Source organism: Prionailurus viverrinus, chromosome D1 (genome assembly GCF_022837055.1).
Source record: "Prionailurus viverrinus isolate Anna chromosome D1, UM_Priviv_1.0, whole genome shotgun sequence".
NCBI classification, from domain to species: domain Eukaryota; kingdom Metazoa; phylum Chordata; class Mammalia; order Carnivora; family Felidae; genus Prionailurus; species Prionailurus viverrinus.
In genome coordinates this window covers 98,166,536-98,187,503 of record NC_062570.1, presented here as the reverse complement: position 1 = coordinate 98,187,503, position 20,968 = coordinate 98,166,536, and the positions used below count along the sequence as shown (strand labels likewise).

The 20,968-nt window shown below is 59.1% G+C and overlaps 1 protein-coding gene across 5 annotated transcripts in view; it reads left to right on the top strand.

The window, feature by feature from the left end:
* The first annotated feature begins 2,858 nt into the window (after positions 1-2,858).
* CHST1 (carbohydrate sulfotransferase 1) overlaps positions 2,859-20,968 on the top strand; it is a 31,703-nt gene continuing 13,593 nt past the window's right edge. Inside the window, exons 1-4 of one of the 5 annotated variants that reach the window (XM_047878979.1) lie at positions 2,859-3,283; positions 15,904-16,025; positions 16,891-17,017; positions 18,233-20,426. In XM_047878979.1, coding sequence (XP_047734935.1) covers positions 18,275-19,510 — 1,236 coding nt within the window. In that variant the 5' untranslated portion in view covers positions 2,859-3,283; positions 15,904-16,025; positions 16,891-17,017; positions 18,233-18,274 and the 3' untranslated portion in view covers positions 19,511-20,426. Of the gene's footprint in view, positions 3,284-14,868; positions 16,026-16,890; positions 17,018-18,232; positions 20,427-20,968 lie in introns of those variants that run through there. The other 4 variants (XM_047878978.1, XM_047878981.1, XR_007156451.1 and 1 more) reach the window with 4 other exon arrangements.

The following is a 20,968-nucleotide window of genomic DNA, read 5'->3' as shown; positions in this document are numbered from 1 at the left end:
GACCTCCTGCTCTTCCCTGCAGGCACCCCCACCAGCCAGACTCACGGAATGTGGCACAGCAGAGCTGCTCGCTCAAGTGCTGGCTGCATTGCTGTTCAGCTCTGCGGCCCCGGGGCGAGCTGCTTAAGCTCTTTGGCCCTCAGTTTCCTTATCTGTAAAACGGGACTGAGAACACCCCTTTCACAGGGTTGTTTTGCAGGTGAGACAAAACAATCCACCCAAAGCAAACAGCACAGTGCCTGGCACGGGAGGTAAGACCTCAAACATTAGTGGTTAATATTAACCTTCCTATTATCACACAAATCAGCTCAATTTGGCGGCGGCGGCTGCTTCTCACAGGCTCCCCTGGTCTTTGCCTTTTTGCACCCTATCCATCCCTCAAGCCTCGGTTTGACTGCCACCTCCTCCAGGAAGCCCTCCCTGAACAACTCTCCAAGGCTTCATCCTCCTCCGGCTTTCAAGGCTACCTATTCTGTACTTGATCTCATTTGCGGCAATGGCTCTTTCCCCACTTCACTGTGTGGGATCCAAATTCCCTGAGCAAAGGCCTCTGTTTTAGTTTTCACCCTCTTCTTTTCCCCCTACTGCACTCGCCACAGTACAGTGCACACAGTAGGTGCTCATGAAACAGTCATGCTTGTTACCAGCTGGGACATTTCGGGAAACTGCAAACAGAATCCCGGTGGTCCTGAGACCAAGACCTATGTCTATTTTTAGAGCTTAAATATTCTTCAAAAAAAAAACAAATTCAAATTCCACTCCATCTTTACATTACAACCACACCGATCTTTTCACGTCAGCCAGATGTACATTTCCCTCCTTTCTACCCAAAATACACCAGAATTTGAAAATGAGGCACTGGGTCTGGAAGTGTGAGATAGAGAAGGTGTTCTCTAAACCCTGACTATTCTTGTCAGGCCGAAGTCTTGGGGAGGGATTAGCTCTGGGCGAAAGGGAAGGTTCTGATGGCTCAGCTCTGGGGTGTTAGAGGTTGGTTTTCTACGGAGGGACAAATGGGATTCTGAAACACGTAGTCCTTGCTTCTAGAAGGTCAGCACTCTTGTCAGGCATCCCCCAGCACTGCCACTCCGTGGGGGGCAGGCTGGGGAACGGATCTGGTCACCTTGAAATCACGACGGAGGATTGGTGCTGCCCTGGCTGCTGGGGGTGGAGGGCAGGCAGGGCAGAGGCAGGGCGGGAAAACCCACTTAGAGGTGATCTCGGACCACACCGGGTCCCACCCTGGCTTGATGGGGATCGGCTGCCAGGTTCGAGGCGGGGCAGGGGAGTTTACGATGAAGAATTTGCAGTTGTGACCAAGATAAGTGACCATTTGGTCTGGTGGGGCCCCGGGGTGGGGGGAGGGGCCTTCCTAACCATCTGGTTCTAGGTGGAGAGAGTTTCTTGATGGTCTGAGTCCTGAGTCCCCCGGAGAAGTACAGGACCCACATTATCCTCTGGATGAGGGAGTGATGGCTGCCCTGAACACCAACCTGCCAATACCAGTAACAACACGGTGCAATTATTCAGCACTTACCAAGTGCCAGCAGCCCCTGTGCTGAGTGCATTTACATGCATTTTACTATCTGGTGTTCCACAGCAGCCCGGAGAAGTGAGGACCAGTATCTCTGACTTCGGGATGAAGACAGGCCCAAAGCCTTTCTCAGGGTACCTGAAGCTTACAAGTCCTCCATGGGCTCTCGGGCCAGGAGTGATGGGGGGAGGCTTGGGCCTGAAACCGGAGGTTCAGATATGGGTGCAGGTGGAAGCTGACTGCTTTTCCTGGCCTGAGAAGATAATTGTTTGGTCAGAGCTGAGGAGCAGCAGGAGTTCGGGCACCGCAACCACCTACCCTCTGCAGATAAGGAAACAGGCCTCGGTGGTGACCTGCCCTGGCACCGTCAGACCCCATGGCCGTGGCGGTGGAGCAGGGATTCTCTGCGGTCCTCTTCCGCCCAGGGGCCGCTGATCACGTGGTACTCTGCTGCTCCATTCCACTCGGAGAGGCCAGGGGTCTGTTTGTCTTGTCACCAGCGAGTCCCTGGTGCCCATGTAAGCCTGGCTTGCGGGGGATGCTCCGTCAATATTTGTGCAAAGAACGACTGAGGTGCTTGGCCTGCGGCTCTGGCCGTGAGGGCAGATCTCCCCTCCCGATGGGCGGCAGTGGCTGCACGTTGCCACCTAGGAGTGCCAGTGGTAGGCTGGTGGGAAGGGGGTGGGACTGGCCTGGAGACGGTCCCCAGCAAATCCACCTAGGGGTGCCCTCCCCCCGCCCGAGAGACACAACTGGAACAGGGCAAATGATTCGTTTCCACATCTGAGAAGTAAAGATGGGGGGCAACGGGCTAGGGGTGTGTTGGGGGTACTGGCCCCTAAAGGTGGTTGGCTCCCGTTCGGGGTTCTGGTGTCCCTCCTTTGCGCTGGCCGGGGAAGGGGTAGAGGACATGTGGGCTCGGGGCCAGGCGGCTCCGGCGGACTTCTTGGGGGGGCGGGCGGCACTCCGGATGAAGGCCCTCGATGAGCGCGCCCTCGGTGGGAGGGCCGGGAGGGTATGGGAAGAGGTGCCAGTGGGCGGTCTGCGCCCTCGCTGACCCCCTCAACCCCGGGGTGTGGGTGTGGCTCCCTCCAGGGGAGTGGGTGGGGGCTGGCACGCGAGCCGGCCGGCGGAGGGGGCGTCCGGGGCGCCGGAGGCTGGGGCAGCGCTGGGCGGCGCGGGGAGCGGGAGGGCGCGCGCTGGCGGGGTGGGGAGGAGAAGGGGGCGGGCGGCCGCCGAGGGGCGGGCGGCTTCGGGGGGGTGGAGCCCGGACCGCAGCGCCCGCCGCTCGCTCGGCGCTATAGCCGCCGCCGCCGCCGCTGCTCCCGGCTCGGCTCGAGAGGCTGGCGGGCGGGCGGGCGCTCCGCGAGGCTCCGGCGCCTGCGGCTGCTGCTCTCCTCCGGCGCCCGGGGCTGCGGCGCGCTGGGTCCCGGCCCCTGGCCCGGCGCCCCTCGGGCCCTCGCGACCGCGTCCCCGGTCCCGCGCCCCTGCCCGGGAGAACGCTCTGCGCTGGCCGGGCCGCCCCGGGCTCGCGCCCCCAGGCCATGCAGAGGGGCCCGTGAGGGGCGCGCGGAGGCGGTGGAAGAGGAGGGAGGAGGGAGGCCGAGGAGGAGGGCGCGGAAGGCGGAGGATGCCGCCGCCGATGCCGCCGCCGCCGCCGCCCGCCGGCCCCCGGCGAGCCTGACTCCAGACCCGAGGATGGAGCCGGCGCTGGGCGCTGCAGCGGCTCCCGGTGCGCTCCCCCACCAGGTATCGGCCGGGCGCGGCGGGCCCCGGGCGGGCGGGAGCGGACCCTCGCCGCAGCAGCGGGAGGGGCGCGGGCGCGGTGGGAGACGCCCCTCCGCTCGAGGACAGTCGCTACCGGCGGTGCGGGCCGGGGGCGGGGGCGGGGGTGGGGGGGGAGCGGCGGGAAGGACGGCAGCGCGTTGGGCGCAGGAAGGGCTCCCCGGGCCGGCGGCGGGCGAGCGCCGCGACCACCCCAGCCCTCCCCGCCCCCATTCGGGGAGGGCAGCAAACTTGAGACGCGCGGCGGCCCCGAGGCGCCCAGCTCCCCGCGGCTGCGGAGCGCACTCGGGGGCTGCCCCGGGTTTACCGTCCCACAACCTGCCCGGCTCCGGGCTGCTGAGACGCCTCGAGACCCCGAGGTCCCACGCCTGCACCAACTTTCCAAACCAGAGCTGCATCCAGAGGCAGGGGGGTGCCTTCCTGCGCCCCCCCCCCAACTCCCCGGCTTGGCTCCGAACCCGCACCGATCACCCTGTGATGAGCCGGGTCCCCGTAGGGCCCCGGCCGCCGGATGGTGCAGAGCCCTCCCCCCCCCCCCGCCCCCATGGGAAGGCAGAACCACCCTCTCGCTCTTCTCTGGGTAGGACCCCGGGCACAGCCTCTCCCAGGCTCCAGGAACCCAATGCTTGTTTTCACAGTTAACAGCCGAGAGTGGCCCTGGCTGGGAAGCTAGGGGTTAAAATGTAAGACCTGAGGATCATCCTAGGGTGGCACCTTGGCCTGATTTGCCATGCCACAGGGTGCCCCCTCCCCCCATCCCAAGCCTGCCGTTTCCCAGGATTAGGTACCTCACCTCTGGTGCGCGTTTCCCACCGATGGACTTAAACACTGCTCCTAAGCAGGACAGACTTGAGCCTGACATCTTTTGGATGACTCGTAGGGCAGAGAGCAGAGAAGGGACCTAGGATTAGGGGCAGGGGAGCAGGCACTCTGGTTGGGAAAGTAGTTGCTTTGGCAAGCCAAAGGAAAGTGTAGGTATTGAGAGGCAAGCAGGTGGGGACTAAGGTCCCAGGTATCTGCCTTCAGGGCTTTCTCAACCCCTTTCGATTGACGGGGCCAGCTGCCTTAGGCAGAGACCTTACCTGGGCAGGCGGTTCCCAGGCTCCAGTCCTCAGCAAGCGGGGACGCTCAAAGGCATGACCATGACCCTGTTTCTTTTTCCAAGTGTTCTCACCGTCATGACTCACACATTGGATTCACCAGGGAGGTATCAAGCCTCCAACCTGTTCTCTTCCCCCTCCCTCCTGGGTCTTCAGGGAGCTGCTGGGGAAAGGAGGGGGCGGATTTGCCTTTGGGTCTCAGCCCCCTGTGGGAGGCCAGGAGCCTGCTCTGTAAACTTTGATTTCCCGGATACTGTCTCCATTAGGGCAGGTGAGCTGCCCTAAGCCAGGCCAGGGTGGGGGGCTTTTGAGAGGAAGTTTCTGTTAATGATCACCCCAGCCCTGCTGGGGCCTTTGAAATAATAGTCATGCGCCGCCCCCCCCCCCCACCGCCACCGCCCCGGGCACATATACTTAACACGGCCTCCTCATCTTAAAGCAGAAACACATTTCCCCCCCCTAAAATCCAAATTTCCCTCTTTGCTAAACATTACAATGCTTTTGGCCAGAGGTTTCCTCCTCGGCGTTGGAAGTCGAGCTCCTCTTGCAGACAGCTTTCCTCCTTCCTGGCCTCTCAGCCCCCTCTGCCATATTCAGGGCCCGAGTAGGGATGATGCAGATCCCCCTTACCTCCCTGCCCCCACCCACAGGATCCTAGTTCCGGAGAAAGGGGGGTGCTCATGCTGCTGATGTAGGGGCTGCATGTGTGCTGGCTGCAGACGCACAGAGGTATACATCTGTGCTCCACTGAGTCTGCAGAGGGGCCCAGGAGCCAGGCTCTCATGGGCGGGGGTGGGGGGGTGGGGGAACAGACTTGTACCCCCCCCCCCCGAGTTCCCCTTGCCCACGCCTCTGTCTCCTTCCCTTGCCCACCGTGGCTCTCTCTTTACTTTTCTAACTCACTCTGCATTGGTGCGGGGAGGGAGCATTTGATATTCATAATCTGGTTCAGAGAAGGTCCCGAAGCCCTGAGTCACTGTATGGTTTCCATGGAAACAGACTTGTTCTGAGGACTCGGTGTAGCGCGGCGGTGGTGGGGGAGAAGGGAAACATATAGTAAAATCGGGCTCCACAAGTGTGGCAGGAGTTGGGCCAACTCCCTTTGATGGGGGTGGGGAGAGGCTGGGCGAGGCTCTAGGGTCCCTACAGGAGGGGCTGCCTCTCCCCACCCCCTGCGGTCCTCCCATCAGGAGCTGCTCGGCTTTCCTTGAGGCTCTTGGCCGACTGCTCCTTCTCCCTTGGGCCTCCTGACTCAGTGCCAAGGCTCATCGCCGTGCCTCTGTTTCGTCCTCTGTGAAATGGGGAGAAAAGGGCACCTATCAGCAGGGTTGCCGTGAAGGTCAAATATGTTAATACGGGGAATGCACTTGCAGTGGAACCAGCGGAACTGTTCAGGAAGTGTCCTTATTATTAACTCTGGGGGTCGGAAGGAGCACCCCCTGTGTGGTCACCTGGGTCTATCCTCTGTGCAGGTGATCTTGACATCTGGTAGGGCTGGCCTCTTGCTTTGGAAGAGCCTCCCCCAGCCGCCCCAGCTGGGAACCAGCCATCCATTTCTTCCTCCCACAAAGCATTTATTTAGATTGCTGAGGGCCCGTCCCCGTGCTAGGGAGCCCTGGCTCCTGTTCAAACCCCACCTGTCTAGGAGCCTTGTGGGAACAAATCCTCCAAGTCCAGATGGATGGGCAGCTTTCTGCCTCAGCCTCCTTGGGATTGGGCCAGAGGGAGAGGGACAGGACAGGTCCAGGCTCCGAGGACTGTGAGAAGAGATTGGGGTGGGGCAACTTTTCCAGATCCTGGAGGGGCCTCTCCCTCCTGACGAAAGAGGGATCGGGAACTCTCCAGAAAGATAACGGACCCTGCCCTCCTCCTCCTGCCCCCAGGTTAGATCTATTGGTGAAGTGCTCCCAGCACACCCTCCAAGTCTGGACAGCGAGGGGCTCCAGCCTGAGCCACTGGCTGATGTGTGACTGCCCAGCTGGCTGGGAGAGGGGCCTGTCCTTACCCTGCAGCACCGGCCTCGGCCTCGGCAGTGTCAGAGCGGTGCCTCGGGGACATTTTGGGCACCGGGGATGGCTCAGCCAGCGTCTCCCTCACCAGCCAGCCCTTCTCTCCGTTGCCACCCTCTTCTCCCTGGCCTGCAGACAGCCCCTCCTTCCCTCCTGTAAGGTGGGCTTCAGCTCCAAGCTCCCTAAAGGCACTCCCTCTCGCATATCTCATCACTGCCAGCTCCACACCAGCCCCGGGGATGCCTTCCTCTCTTCCCTGGCTCTCCAGGTAGCCCCAGATGCTGCCCAGCCCACAGGTCCAGCACCCTGCCCCCAGCCCCCACCAAAATCACAGTTTCCTGCCAAGGTTCTTCCCCCACCCAGGTCTCTCTGGACCACTTTGCTGTCCTCATTGGTGTTCACAACACCTTCCAATTTAATATCCTCTGCAAATTTCATTAACGGACTGTTTACTCCCTCTCTCAGGATCATTAATGAAGATGTCAGATAAGATCTGACCCAGTGCTGGGTCTGGGCAGCCCTGCCCCCGCTCCCAGACCCCATCCCTCCGCCCCTTCCCCCTGGGGTCGCCTCCTCCACTCAGGACCCTTGGGACCTGCCCCCTCCCGCTTTCGGCCCCATGACAAGTGCTTAGGGCCAAGTCTGTTTGAATTAATTTTGTAAGATTACTCGAGGCGCTGTATCAAATGCTTTGCTAAAAATCAAGATATATTACCCTGCCTGCATTTCCTTCATCTACCGGTCTTGTAATTCCATCAAGTTTGTCAGGCATGATTTGTTCCTTATAAATCCCCATGGTGCCACGTGGGGCACAGAGTTCCCGCGTTTTCTAAATGTTTAGAGATTCCCTCTTTGTGTTTGCTCCTTGATTAGAGCTGGGAGGCTGTGAGCTGGGAATTGGAGGGAGAGCTCATCTTCTCCTCTGGGATGGGGAATGGGGCACAGCTCTCTCCTTCTCCGGGTCTCTGTGGGGGGCCAGCGGCTTGTTTAGTGCCCGATCAAGTCCTTGCCACGTGCTGCGGGCCCCCGGCTGGGCACCGAGGGTGGGGATTGACAGAGGGCCTGGGGCTCTCCCTCGGGGATTCTGCAGGCGGAGGAGGGAGGCAGACAAGTCTGAAGCCAACGTTCTGAAGGTATCGTCAATCGAGTGATTGCCTGGAACCAGGCACAATACTAGGATCTCATTTAAGCCCCTCACCTGCCCTGGGAGGTGGGTGTGGGCTCCCCTCCCCGGGTACCTGGGGCTCAGGGAGCGTAAGCCTGTCCAGGGCCCAAGGTCTGGGTTTCGCCTTCTGCCGTGTTGGCATGAGTCTAGGGTCAGGAGAGCTAAGTGGGTTGGTTCAGACAGGGTTTTCGGAGGTCAGAGAGGGCAGGAGGGGAAGCCTTCAGGGAGAACCTGGGAGAGGTGAGGACCCCACACACAATTCGCCCTGAAGGCTTAATCCAGTTCTCCATCCAGCCGCTTCTGAGCTGTAGGAGCAAGTCACTCAACCTCTGTGAGCCTCTGTCTGTCACGGGGATATGGATCCGGCTGTAGTCCTGACTCCCAAGCTTGGGGAGAGGGTCAGATAAAGTGGTGCATGAAAGGCTCATAACATAACAGTAGACCCTCAGCGAGCAGCCATTGTGTCTTGTCGAGGCCCCTGTCGATGTGGGGGCAGAGACACTCATCCGATTTCACGTTCCCAGTGGGTGGCTCTCCCTAACACTTCTCATCCAGGAGACGTGGATGAGAAGGGGGCGGGGCCCTTCTTCGGGCGGGGGGTGGGGGGGGGGCGTCCATGTAACCAACTGTGGGCTGGTAGTGAGTTCTGGGATTAGGGAGCAGGGAGACCTTATCCTGGTCTGGAGCCCAAACCCTAAGTTCCATTCCAGACCATCTCAGGCCAGGTAGTAATAAAGACAGCCTTTGGTGTCCTCTTGGGTTCACGGGATTTGGACAGTCCTGAGCTTTTGGGCCCAGGACACACTCACACCTCCCTCTCCTTGCCTAGCCAGAGTGTCTGTGGCACCTGCTCTCTCTCAGGTGCCACACTGCACCAGGCATGTCCACACCCATCATCTCTTACAGTCTTCCTGATAATCGTCCTTTCGTTATTAGTCTGGGGAGGGAGAGCCGCCCCGCCCCCCCCCGCCCCCCCCCCCCCCCAGGAAGTGGCGAGATGGCACAGACCTGTTGGCTGTGCTTGGGGATCAGGCAGGCAGGGCCATAGGCAGCCCCATCCCTCCAGCTGACACCCCAGGGACCTGATCCTTAGAGATGGTCAGTAGGTGTTGGATGGGCCCCTGTCTGGGTCAGGGTGAATGCCTGGGTCCCTGGGGACCACCTTGGCCCCAGCACTCCCTGCCCCTGCCCTCTAGTCTCCAGGTACTGGGTGATGCTCTTACTCTCGGGTGAGGCCTGGGGCCTTCTGTTTTGTGGTAAGGGTCCTCAGAGCTGAGCTCGAACCCTGACCCCAGCACAGACCAGCTTCCGCACACCTAGATGAACGCCCTCACTTGCCTGTGCCTCGCTGCTCCTCACCTGGGAAGGATGGCTTGTAGCACCCACTTGATGTGAGCCAGGGCTGGGGTCACCTCTGGGTGTCTGCTCCTGCGGCCCCTCCATCCTGTGTCAGAGGCTCAGGGGAGCCTGTCCCATGCCCAGCCCTCATCCTCAGGGGCCAGCCGGGGTCCAGGCTGGAGACTCCCGGATCTGGGGACGGGTGGCGCCCCCTGCCAGCCCCTCCAGCAGCAGCTGCTGGTGCTTTAGCCTCTGCTGGACGTTTTCCGTCCTTGAAGCTGGGGGAATGGGCCAGAGCCCGGTGTCCAGGGGGTGGGGCCTCAGTACTGTTCCTTCTCTGCCTGTGGCTGTTGGGGAGGGGTGGGGGGGGGACAGGAAACCGGGGCCTTTCCGCCCAATGTCGGGGCAGAAGGGTCCGCCTACCACAGGCCGGGCTGTGGTAGGACCGGCCTGAGGGAACCGGGCCCTTCTGACTCATCCTTCCCCCGTGAGGCACTGGGCACACTGGAGCCTTGTGCCAGGAGGTCAGTCACTCTCCCCACCGCCGGAGAAAACTTTCCTCAGGACGGGCCAGGACCCCGCCAACCCGCCGGGCCCACAGGAGGACCGGGAGGCAGTCTCTGCAGCCCCCACAGCAAGTGTCTTCCACCACACAGGCCGTGGGAGCTTCAGGGGAGGAGGCTGTGGCATCTGTTCCGACTTCTTTCCACATTTGTCAGGCCATTACAGCCGGCCCGTAGGTTTGAGTCGTCCCTGCACATCACACGGTTCTTAAGTTGCTCTGTGCCCGGGCTGTGCTAGGCTCTGGGTATTTATCGACGTGCTGTCTCACAACCCGACTATTTGGAAGGTTCTGCGACCGTCTTTCCCATTTCGTAGATGAGGACAACTGAGGTCTAGAGAGGTTAAGTGTCTTGCTCAGGTTCTCATAGCTATTTTTTCTTTTTAAGTTTATTTATTATGAAAGGGAGAGAGAGCATGAGCGGGGGTGGGGCGGGAGAGAGAGAGGGAGAAAGGGAGAGAGAGAGAGAATCCCAAGCAGGTTGTGCTATCGGCATAGAGCCTGACACGGGGCTCGATCTCGAACCGTGAGCTCATGACCTGAGCCGAAATCAGGAGGCGGGCGCTTAACCCACTGAGCCACCCAGGCGCCCCTGTGGGTAACTTTTCAAGGAGGCTTGAGACACTGATGGGTGTCCCCCCGTGTCATTATGTACGGACATTGGAGTGACCTGCTCCGGAGATACGAGAGCTCATAAAAGGCAGCCGAGTGTCTCTGCTGAGGGTGAACAGTTGGTGGGCACTCACTCTCTGGAACCTTGGCTGCAAGAACTTGACATTGTCAAGGTGCCTGACAATGCACGCGTTCTGCCTGTGGGGTCTGTGGATAGCTATGGGGCCCAGGGACTCTAAGGACTGTGTACAAACACCATGCCTGTGTTGGTGCAGATTCTGGGGAGAAGGTCCATTGCCTCCCGGTGTTTCAACTCGAGGAGGCCTGACCGCAAAGAGAAAAGCCTCCGATCTCCCTTGGGCTGACCCAGACCACAGGGGCTGATTCTGGACCCCACGAAATCTCCTCCCCCTGGGAGGCTGCCCTGGCTGAATTATGGGTTGGCATGCTGCTCACCTTGAAGGATGTTCTAGAACACAGCCCCAAGAAACTTGTCCTCAGGCTTAGCAGGTACGAGGTCTTGAGAATGGCAGGCTATGCTCGGGGTTCTCTAGGAGAGTCAATGTCAGGAGTAGTCAGGCATCTCTTGAGCAGATGTTTTCATTTTCATCTCATGGCTCCTATGAAACATGAAATGAAATATTTCCCTTTTCCCATTGGCTGCCGGGTAGCCCTGATCCCCATGCCGGCCCAGAAGTGTCTTGGCTCTTGTATGCTAATCTGGCTTCTGGTTCTTTCAGACGTTCGTTTGTACCCTTGTTTTTCCACTTGCTCGTTCCATCACCTCACTCTTTTAAGGAAGAAAAAAAAAAAAAACCAACCTTGCTCTCTTATATGGTTTCGTCTTAACTAAACAAACATCGATGGTGGGTCAGCGCTGGCTACCGCAGACCCAGGGATTAAGCACTTCCTTTCTGCAGGCTCTCCCAGAGGTCTGTGTGCCAACTCCTCCCTCCCTGTCCAGTTCCCTGGGCCCCTTGCTCCAGTTCCTGGGGCCTCAGAGCCTTGGGCCCCTCCATCCTGGCTCCCGGGGCTGGTCAGAAATGCGATGTTCAGGATCTTTATTCTTTGCTCTCCCGATCTCCTCGGAGCTTTGCAAACTGTTTTTGGGAAGAAAAAGCTGGGAGGGGAGTCCTTTCCCCAACTCAGGCTTCGGTTGCTCCCCGCAGCCCCGGGTCCCCCTGGAGGTCTCCCTCTTTTTCAGCGCCTGCCCTGTCTCAGCAGCACCAGCTGACTGCTCCCCTTAGCGGCCTGCCTGAACAGACAGAGCCCAAAGGTAGTGAGTGACTTGACCCCGCTGCCTTGGAAGTGGGGGAGGGGGGGAGCTGGCAGGCAGTGCCCTGGGGGCAGAACAGAAGGTGCAGGGAGTTACCAGCGCTGACTTCAGTGTCCCACCCCTCCAGGTCTTGCCTGGCGTGGCTTTGCCCTAGCCCAGAAAGTTAATAAACTCAGATGGAACTGAGAGGCTCAGCGTGAACTGCCTTCCTCCCGCTCGGGTCTCCTAGTCCCTCCGGCAGGGGCATCTACAGTTTACCAGTTCAGTGAGAGTTCTTTCAGTGGTTGTATATGCATGTGTATAAATACCCTCCCCCCCCCCACCTCACCCCCTTTTTACAAACAAGCTGTAGTATATACCATAGCACATGTGTTTTCTGGCTCTAGCTTCTTTATCTTGGGTGATAGCCCCACATCAGTCTATACATATCTGTGGAGGCTTCTCTGGTATGGTCAGCTGGGAAGAAGATCCTGGGGCAGGGGAGAATGCTGCTCATAGAGGGGGTGAAGCCTCTAAGGGGCCCATGGGTGGGCTTTAGGGGGTCCTGGAGCCGTCTGCTTGTGTGTGTAAAATTATGGATACGAAGGAATCTTTCTGGAAAGAGGGACTGTGTCTCTCCAAGGCGCCTGTGGCCCAGAAGAGGCAAATGCCACAGCTCTGGGTTGCATGGGGTTTCACAGAGCAGGAGGCCGGGGGCGAACTCACTAGAGGGCAGAGCCCCTTGGCTCTTAGCCCCCGCTGGGGCTGCCGTGGACCAAGCTGAGGGGGATGGGGCCCAGCTGCCAGCCCTGATATCCTCTTGGAAGATGACTGGGGCTTTCTGGCTCCCAAAGGAGCATCCCTCTGCCTGCAGCCAGGGTGGCCCTGACTCTGAAAATGGAGCGCCAGGCCTTCCTAGGATCAGAGCTGGGAGGCCCTTAGAGTCGCTGGATCTGTGGAAGAATCGAGGCACAGAGAGGCCAGGGGATAAGTCCAAGGTCTCCCAACCAGGGAAAGCAGAGGACGTTCCCCGCCTGTGATATTAAGTTCAGCGTTCCTTCCCCTGCCAGAGAGGCATGAGGAGAGGCCCCCTGGATGAGGTGAGGCCGCTTGTTGCTGCTTGTCTCTTGGGGTGAGGGTGAGGAAGAGAGGATGCACAGAGCAGAGGCCACAGCTCAGGTGGGGGTGTCATCATCGCACCTCACTGCACCCTGCAACATCACCTCCCGCGGGCTGAATCCTCCCATAAAGCTGCATCAGCCGGCCAGGAGTTCTGAACACACACAAGGACGCGGCGCTAAGAGGCTGCACTACAGGATGTGGCCACTAGAGGGCAGCAGGCAAGCCACTGCGGCGGCTCCGCGGCAGAAAGTTCTCAGGCTGGGCAGGCGAGGAGGGAAGAAGGGGCCACGTGGGCAGAGGCCTGCCTGGCAGAGGTCCGGACACCGCAGTCAGGGAGAGTGTCTACCTCACTCTCAGAGCCAGTGAGATCTGTTCTGAGGTGCTCAGCTGAGACAAAAAGCAAACAAGACATTTCATGATACGAGTATCGTTATTTATTGAGGGCTTACTTTATGCCAGGCACTGTGTTAACCAATTGGTCCTGACAACAGCCTTGTTACAATTGTCCCCATTCTTTGGGTGAGAAAACAGAGGCCCAGAGAGATTAAGAAACCTGGCCGCCAATGGGGCTCATGCCAGAGCCCGTGTCCCAAGCATGAGGTTGTTATTCTATGCCTGGCATTGACTCAATGCTTGGATTCTTACATTCACTACTATGGCTATGCCCACTTTATGGGTAGGGACACTGAGGCCCAGAAAAAGCTAGTGAATCCCGGTCCACACACCTGCTACGTGATAATCCAGACGGGTGTGATTCCGTGGCTTGAGCTCTGAGCTCTGGATTACAGTTCTCTGACGTAGACGCGTTTTTCACTTCCACCGTGTGCCCTTATCTGTGCCCTAATCTGACGGTGGCTGACATTGAAATCTGAGCTTCCTGCTGGGAGTTCATCAACTCCCCTGCCTTCCAACAGAAGTTACAGACTCTGGGCTCCTGTGTCTAGGGTTTGTCTGGATTGTGACTAACCAGGGGTGGAGGAAGGCCCTGCTCCAAGCCCAGGGAGGGGCCGTGGGGCTCACAGTCTGGCTTGGAGGACAAGGGCGTTGGAGAGTTCCTTGCCGTGGCCAGGGCTCCCCTGGGAACAGTGGGACCTGGCCCTGGGGCCTCTGGTTTCCAGGGCAGATGCCTCCAGCATACCAAGGAAGCTTGGCCAGCCCTGAGCCCAGTTCTGCCAGGCTGGCAGGAGAGCAGGGGCCTTTCTAGGAGGGTCTGACTTTCTTCATCTTCCTGTTCCCATGCCCTAGCTTTGCCCTCCTGGGAGACAGGGGAATGGCCTGGGGCTGGGACTTTGAACGCATTCCCCTTGTTGGTGCTATACCTGCGACACTGAGTCCCCCTTTCTTAGGGATTTGTAGCGTCGGGATGCTTCAGTTACTTCTGATTTATTAGCCAAGGCAACAGTTGCTAATCCTGGCCTTAAGTTTCTCTGGGGTGGAGTGGGGGGGAAGTTGAGGGGGGAGAAACTTAAACGGTCCCCTCTATGGGTGACCTCTCCTTCTGGCGCCAGAATCTTAGAGTTAAGTGAAATCTCTTCAAGACGTCTGTTTCCTGTCTCGGTGGGGACCCCAGGGGTTTAATGTCATGGGTCAGGGAGGAGGATTCGAGCGTGGGCTCCAGGGAGTAGGGCCTGGGCTAGAATCCTGGCTTTGCTCCTTACTCGGAGTGTAAGCTTGGGAAAGTTACTTAACCTTGCGGAGCCCCCCCCCCGCTTCCTGATCTGTATAATGGGGATATGGCAACGTCGACCACACAGGGTTGGCGTGAAGGCGTGAGGAGCATTTGCCTGGAATAAACATCGTGAATGCCCAGGAAGTGCTTGCCTTCATGCTTTCTCCCCTCCGTGATTCCTAGAACAGAGCCCGGGTCATGCTGGATATCTGGGCAGATCTTCACGGGTTAAGAGCAAAGGGAGCGCCACCTAATGCAATGGCATTGCAACTGCAGACCCTTAAATAACTTAAAACTCGTACCGAGCAGGGGTGCCTGGGCGGCTCAGTTGGTTAAACCTCTGACTTTGGCTCGGGTCATGATCTCACCATGTGTGAGTTCGGGGCCCGCATCGGGCTCGCTGCTGTCGGCACGGAGCCTGCTTCAGATCCTCTGTCCCCCTCTCTCCCTGTCCCCCCTCCCCTGCTTGCACGCACTCTCTTTCTCAAAAATAAGTTTAAAAAAGACATTAAGAAAATATTACGAGCACTGTTATTAACGGTATTCCCTACCTGTTCTTTAAAGGCATTTGTCTTGGGGCACTCAGGCAGGGTGGGCCTGCATTTTGTAGGAGGATCTAATTTAACGCAGAGAGGCGGTTCTGCTGGGCACCTCACCCAACCCTGTTGATGGAGTCAGCATTCTTTACCGCAGGGGAGTGAGGTGGTGGGGGGGAGGGGATGGGGTGTGGTCAGGGGTGTGGTTTTTCTCTGATCACATTGGGGGTTCGCAAGAATCTAGACTGTGTTCTCCTATTTACTGCCACCTGGTGACGTGGTACTATTCCCTGTACGTACTAAGTACCCCCAGAGCCTCAGATGGCCCACCGTCACCTCAGCCCAGCTTCTGTGCCCCTCCCTGAGGCACCCAGACTCTTTAAGTCTGTTTCTACTCCGCTAAGCAGATGGTAAAGGGTTCAAAGCACTGGCTTAAGAGTCTGACACAGGGGGATTCGAGTCTCTGCTACTCCTTGTTTGCCCATGCCCATTTGCTTAGTCTTTGAGCCTGAGTTTCTCCATCTAAACAATGGGAGTGAAGACCCTGCCCTCCCAAAGGGGGCTGTAAGGAACCGCATAGTGTTCAGAGTTGGCCGGGCCAGGCAGCACGGCAGGTTTGGGACGTGAGGATCCGCGAACCCCTCCCCCAAAGGAGTCATGCCAAATAGCGGGATGTGGGCAGAATATTCACAAGGCACAAGTTCACCCCCTCAGCCACGAGCCAGTAGATCAACAAGACCAGACGGCGAAGGGAAGGAACATGCCGTAAGTCTTACGGATCGTCTGTACCCTTCTTATGCCCCGTCTCTCTCTTGCCGATTCACAAGTGGGCTGGGGACATTAATCGAATGCATGTTTGAAGGCCAAGTGCGCGTAAGCTGGAGGAACAAGGTCAAATCTCCTCAGAGGGAAAGAGCGAGGGCTTTGGGAACCTGCTAGATGTGCGTTAAGCCAGGCACGCGAGCTCAGGGGGGTGACTCCGCCTCTTTGTGCCTCAGCCTTCTCCAGTGTGAAACGGAGCTGAGAACTGGCTTCCACGTGAAGTTCCTGTGAGGAATAAACGCGCGGATGCAGGTCAAAGGCTTAGCACTTAGGAAGTACTCCGAAGATGCTAACCGAAACAACGCTCGCCACGGTGTTGACGTTTTAACTTAGAATCCGCGAGCAGCGTCAAGGTCAGGGATGCTCCCTGGTCCACTTCTGCTTTGAGTTGTAGGTAGCCGCTCTTCTCTCCGCTGTGGCTGGAAGAAGAACCTCCCTCCCCGGCTGTCCCTTCCGTGCGGGCCTCGGCATCTGGGCTGTCTAGACAGAGCTGCCATTTCCACCGGGAGGTCTGAGGTGAGCCCCCCGGCGGCCCTGTTGACTTCTCTAAACCTCTCTTGGGGAGTCACTGAACGAGTCAGACTTTGAAGGGTCAGGTGGTTCTGTCGCTTTAAAATGCAGAATCAGGGGCGCCTGGGTGGCTCCGTCGGTGAAGCGTCCGACTTCGGCTCAGGTCGTGATCTCACGGTCCGTGAGTTCGAGCCCCGCGTCGGGCTCTGTGTTGATAGCTCAGAGCCTGGAGCCTGCTTCGGATTCTGTGTCTCCCTCTCTCTGCTCCTCCCCCACTCATGCTCTGTCTCTGTCTCTCTCTCTCTCCTTCAGAAAATAAATTAAAAAATAAATAAATAAATAAAATGCAGAACCAGCCGGGGCTGTGCTCTGGCCTAATTCTCTGGGACAGCTTTGACTCTGTCGCCGTTCCATTCTCGGGTGCCGGGCATCTGTCTGGTGGGTCAGTCTGGCCACCAGAGCTGAACAGAGCTAGCTAGGCCTCGGGGTATTTGTGGCCAGTGGATTTCTTTGCAGCTGCCTTGGGTGATGAGTTTGGGGGTCCTCCCCGGGGTGGTTCCCCATGTGGGGCACCAGCTCTTGGTCAGCTGGTGATGGAGGCCTGCCCATCGGGTCGTGGTGTGAGGGACAGTGACTTGCTAGGAGAGGATGGCTAGGGGGTGGGGAGGTGGATGGAGGGCCCAGGACTCAGGACCAGATCTAGGAGATAAAAGATGGCTCTAGGATATTTGGAGGCCTGAGTCAGTGATCTGGGAGAGCAGCCAGGGCCCTTGTCCCATGGCCTTGGAAGGTAATCTGTGGGGGCACAGGACACAGGACAGAAGGGGTGGGAAGGGCGGTGCTGACAGATCAACCCCCCCCCCCCCTCCAGAACCCCTCCCCTACCTCTCTCTCTCTGCAGTCTGCTGGCCACAGGGCATCTGCACAGGCTGGGACCGCCAGCTAGGCCAGGAGCCCCGGCAGCTGTGGACTCCCTAGCTCGGAGCAGCCCCTCTTTGGTGAGTGGTGGAGCCCTCCCTGCATTCACTCTTGGAGTAGCCCCAGCCCTCCCCCAGGGCCTGGGAGCTGAGCCAGCCTCTCTTGGGGGGGGGACTTCCAGATGCTCAGGCTGGCACCTCGCTCCAGACCTGTGACACACCCTTCATTTTCCCTGCTCTCCTGTCCCCACCCCACCCACTTTCTCATTCCTTCAGGTGTCCCTTCTGTTCCACCCCTTCCTCTCCTCTCTGTCCTGCCTGGTTCTCTGGGGCCATTGCTGGGTCACAGTGGGGCCTCTGAGCTCCCCCTGTGGACAGAAGGGCTGAGAGCCTAATGGCGGAGGCCCTTAAGGATTGGCTGGGATGGGGGGCCCGGAAGAGCCGGTTCACCCTGCTGTCAGTGGGGGTCATCTGCCCTCTCCCCGGACCCCTCCCTTGCCCCTGTGGCCAGAAACAAACCTGGAGTGTGCTGGGGCCTGGGTAAGGGATGCTATTCAGCAGCGCTGGAACTGTCCTGTTCTGGGCCAGTTGGCTCTCCTAACCCGGGGATCCCAGGAGTCCTCAGCTAGAGTAAACCGGTCACCTACATCCCTAAGTTGGGGAGGTGGGTTTGACACATTTGTCCCCCTTTCCTGGGCCCAGGGGGCAGAGGTGAGTGGATACGTAGGGCGTACAGGGGTCCCTTAGACACAGGAGGAAGCCTCTGACATGAGCTCTTTTTCCTCCTAGGGGTGGGCAGGGGCTGGAGGAAAGATGCCCAGGTGGGGGGACCAGGTGCCTGCTCACGGGGGGTGGAAGATGCAGGCGGGCCCAGGAGGTGCTGGCAGGGGTGACAGGCAGTGGCAGGAGAATGACTGGAGGCAGGGAGTGGTGGGCTCCTGAGTGTGTGAGCCGGGGAAGTCAGCTTCTTGCACCGCGGAGCCCCACTAAGGAACTCAAGGGTCCCGGCGGGAGTCCCCTGCAGCATTCTGTAGGTTAAACCCCGGGGGTGTGGGGAGTCCGTTTGTTCAGTGCCAAGAAACTCCCAGGAGTCCCCAGAGTTTGGAAAGTCTAGCCTGGAAGCTGCTCAGCCCTTAGGTGTGTGTGTGAGCACAGGGCAGAGGGAATCAGGTAGGTGCCAGGGCCAACCCCCCCCCCCCCCCCCCCCCCCCCCCCGGAGGCCAGCCCTTCTAAGGGCGCCGAGCGAGGCACCCACGCCTGGCTGCTTCCTGAGGGCTGGCCCACCTTTGCCCACAGACCCCGCATGGTGGAGAAGCAGCCCCATGAAGGTGCCCAGCCATGCAATGTTCCTGGAAGGCTGTCCTCCTCCTTGCCCTGGCCTCGATCGCCATCCAGTACACGGCCATCCGCACCTTCACCGCCAAGTCCTTCCACACCTGCCCGGGGCTGGCAGAGGCAGGGCTGGCCGAGCGGCTGTGCGAGGAGGGCCCCACCTTCACCTACAACCTCTCCCGCAAGACCCACATCCTCATTCTGGCCACCACGCGCAGCGGCTCCTCCTTCGTGGGCCAGCTCTTCAACCAGCACCTGGACGTCTTCTACCTGTTCGAGCCCCTCTACCACGTGCAGAACACGCTCATCCCCCGCTTCACCCAGGGCAAGAGCCCCGCGGACCGGCGGGTCATGCTGGGCGCCAGCCGCGACCTCCTGAGGAGCCTCTATGACTGTGACCTCTACTTCCTGGAGAACTACATCAAGCCGCCGCCCGTCAACCACACCACCGACAGGATCTTCCGCCGCGGGGCCAGCAGGGTGCTGTGCTCTCGCCCCGTGTGCGACCCCCCGGGCTCCGCCGACCTGGTGCTGGAGGAGGGGGACTGCGTGCGCAAGTGCGGCGTGCTGAACTTGACGGTGGCCGCCGAGGCCTGTCGCGAGCGCAGCCACGTGGCCATCAAGACCGTGCGGGTGCCCGAGGTCAACGACCTTCGGGCCCTGGTTGAGGACCCCCGGTTGAACCTCAAGGTCATCCAGCTGGTCCGGGACCCGCGTGGCATTCTGGCCTCCCGCAGCGAGACCTTCCGCGACACGTACCGGCTCTGGCGCCTCTGGTACGGCACCGGGAGGAAGCCCTACAACCTGGACGTGACGCAGCTGACCACGGTGTGCGAGGACTTCTCCAACTCCGTGTCCACCGGCCTCACGCGGCCCGCGTGGCTCAAGGGCAAGTACATGTTGGTGCGCTACGAGGACCTGGCCAGGAACCCCATGAAGAAGACCGAGGAGATCTACGGCTTCCTGGGGATCCCCTTGGACAGCCACGTGGCCCGCTGGATCCAGAACAACACGCGGGGCGACCCCACCTTGGGCAAGCACAAATACGGCACCGTGCGAAACTCGGCGGCCACGGCCGAGAAGTGGCGCTTCCGCCTCTCCTACGACATCGTGGCCTTTGCCCAGAACGCCTGCCAGCGGGTGCTGGCGCAGCTGGGCTACAAGATGGCCACGTCGGAGGAGGAGCTCAAGAACCCCTCCATCAGTCTGGTGGAGGAGCGGGACTTCCGCCCTTTCTCGTGACGAGGGCGCCGTGGGTGGGGGTGAGGGGCACGTGGCGTCGGTTTTGATAAAATGGACCGTTTCTAACTGTTGCCTTATTTCCCCCTCCCGCCCCCACCCTGCCTTTGTGTCCTTCCTGGCCCCTGCCCACCCTCCACTTCCTTCTGCCCCCCCTTTTCGTCTCTGAAATTTGCACTATGTCTTGGACAGGAATCACTGGGGCAGAGGGGACGTGAAGTGGGGTGAGCCCCCACCCCACCCCATTCAGACACAAGGATGCTGGGTCTCTGCGTGGATGGTGACAATGTTTACAAGCACGACACTCACACATTCACATGAGCGCATGCGCGCGCGTGCGCGCGCGCGCGCGCGCACTCACACTCACATACACACACACACACACACACACACACAGGCGCCCACGAGGAGAGATACGTGCCCCAAACCACAGAACTTCGGAAGCTTCTCCAACGGACGAGTGGTCCGGGTATGATAGTTTTTGCACTGTCTTACTTCCACAAGGTAAGAGGTTAAAAACAAAAAAGGCCACCTCTCTCTAATTTATGAATGGTGTCTAATCCCTCCCCACCCTGCTGCCTGCCCCCAGTGCCCGCTGCCCCCCTGGGAGCAGAGAAACTGCCCCCTCCTGCCCGCCCTTGCCTGTCGGTGAGCAGGTTTTTACTGTGAGGTGAATGTGGACCTTGTTTATTATTTTCCAGTCTGTGGCGATGCTGTCTGTCTGTCTGTCTGAGTCTCGTGGCTGCCCCTGGACCAGTGACGGCTGATAAATCTTAGGGGTTTCCGATTGATCTTGGGGTCCATCAGTGATATTTCTTTGTGCCAAAAAGAAAAAAAAAAAAAAAGAGTGGATCAGTTTGCTAAATGAACATTGAAATGCTTTATCTGTGTTTTCTGTAAATAAAAGTGCGCAATAATATCTGGGCGTGATTGTGGCACATTCTGAATCGGCAAGGGCAGGCCTTGGTGGGCCAAGTGTTTCTGGTTTGGGGGAGGAGAGGCAGGGAGGGACGCAGGGAGGTGGAGGAGGGGACTCAGCGGCCAGTGTCCGGCTTTCAGATCTCCTGCCACCCTCGTCACCCTCAGTGCTGACTTCGGTGGTTCATTTCCATGCAGTCAGTTCAGACCAGGCACCTGGTGGCCAGGGGTCAGGTTCAAACCATTTAACAAGCAGTAGGGCTTGCCGAATCGACGTCCAGGGGTCAGGATGAGGTCCTGGTGACCCCTTTCCGGGCCGGGCGTTGCCCCTTTAGCTTCTGGGTCTGGGGCCTGGATAGCCGGGGAAGGGGACCCTTCCAGGGGTGGGGTGGCTCAGGGCCGGGGCTGCTTATCAGCTGGCCTGGAAGAATTTCAGCGTTTTAACAAGTCGTGCAGGTGCGCTGGTGTCTATGCTGGTGGAATATCAGCTGTGTTTATTTTTCTTCCTATCCTTGGCAATCTAGCAGCTTCCTCCGAGCAACT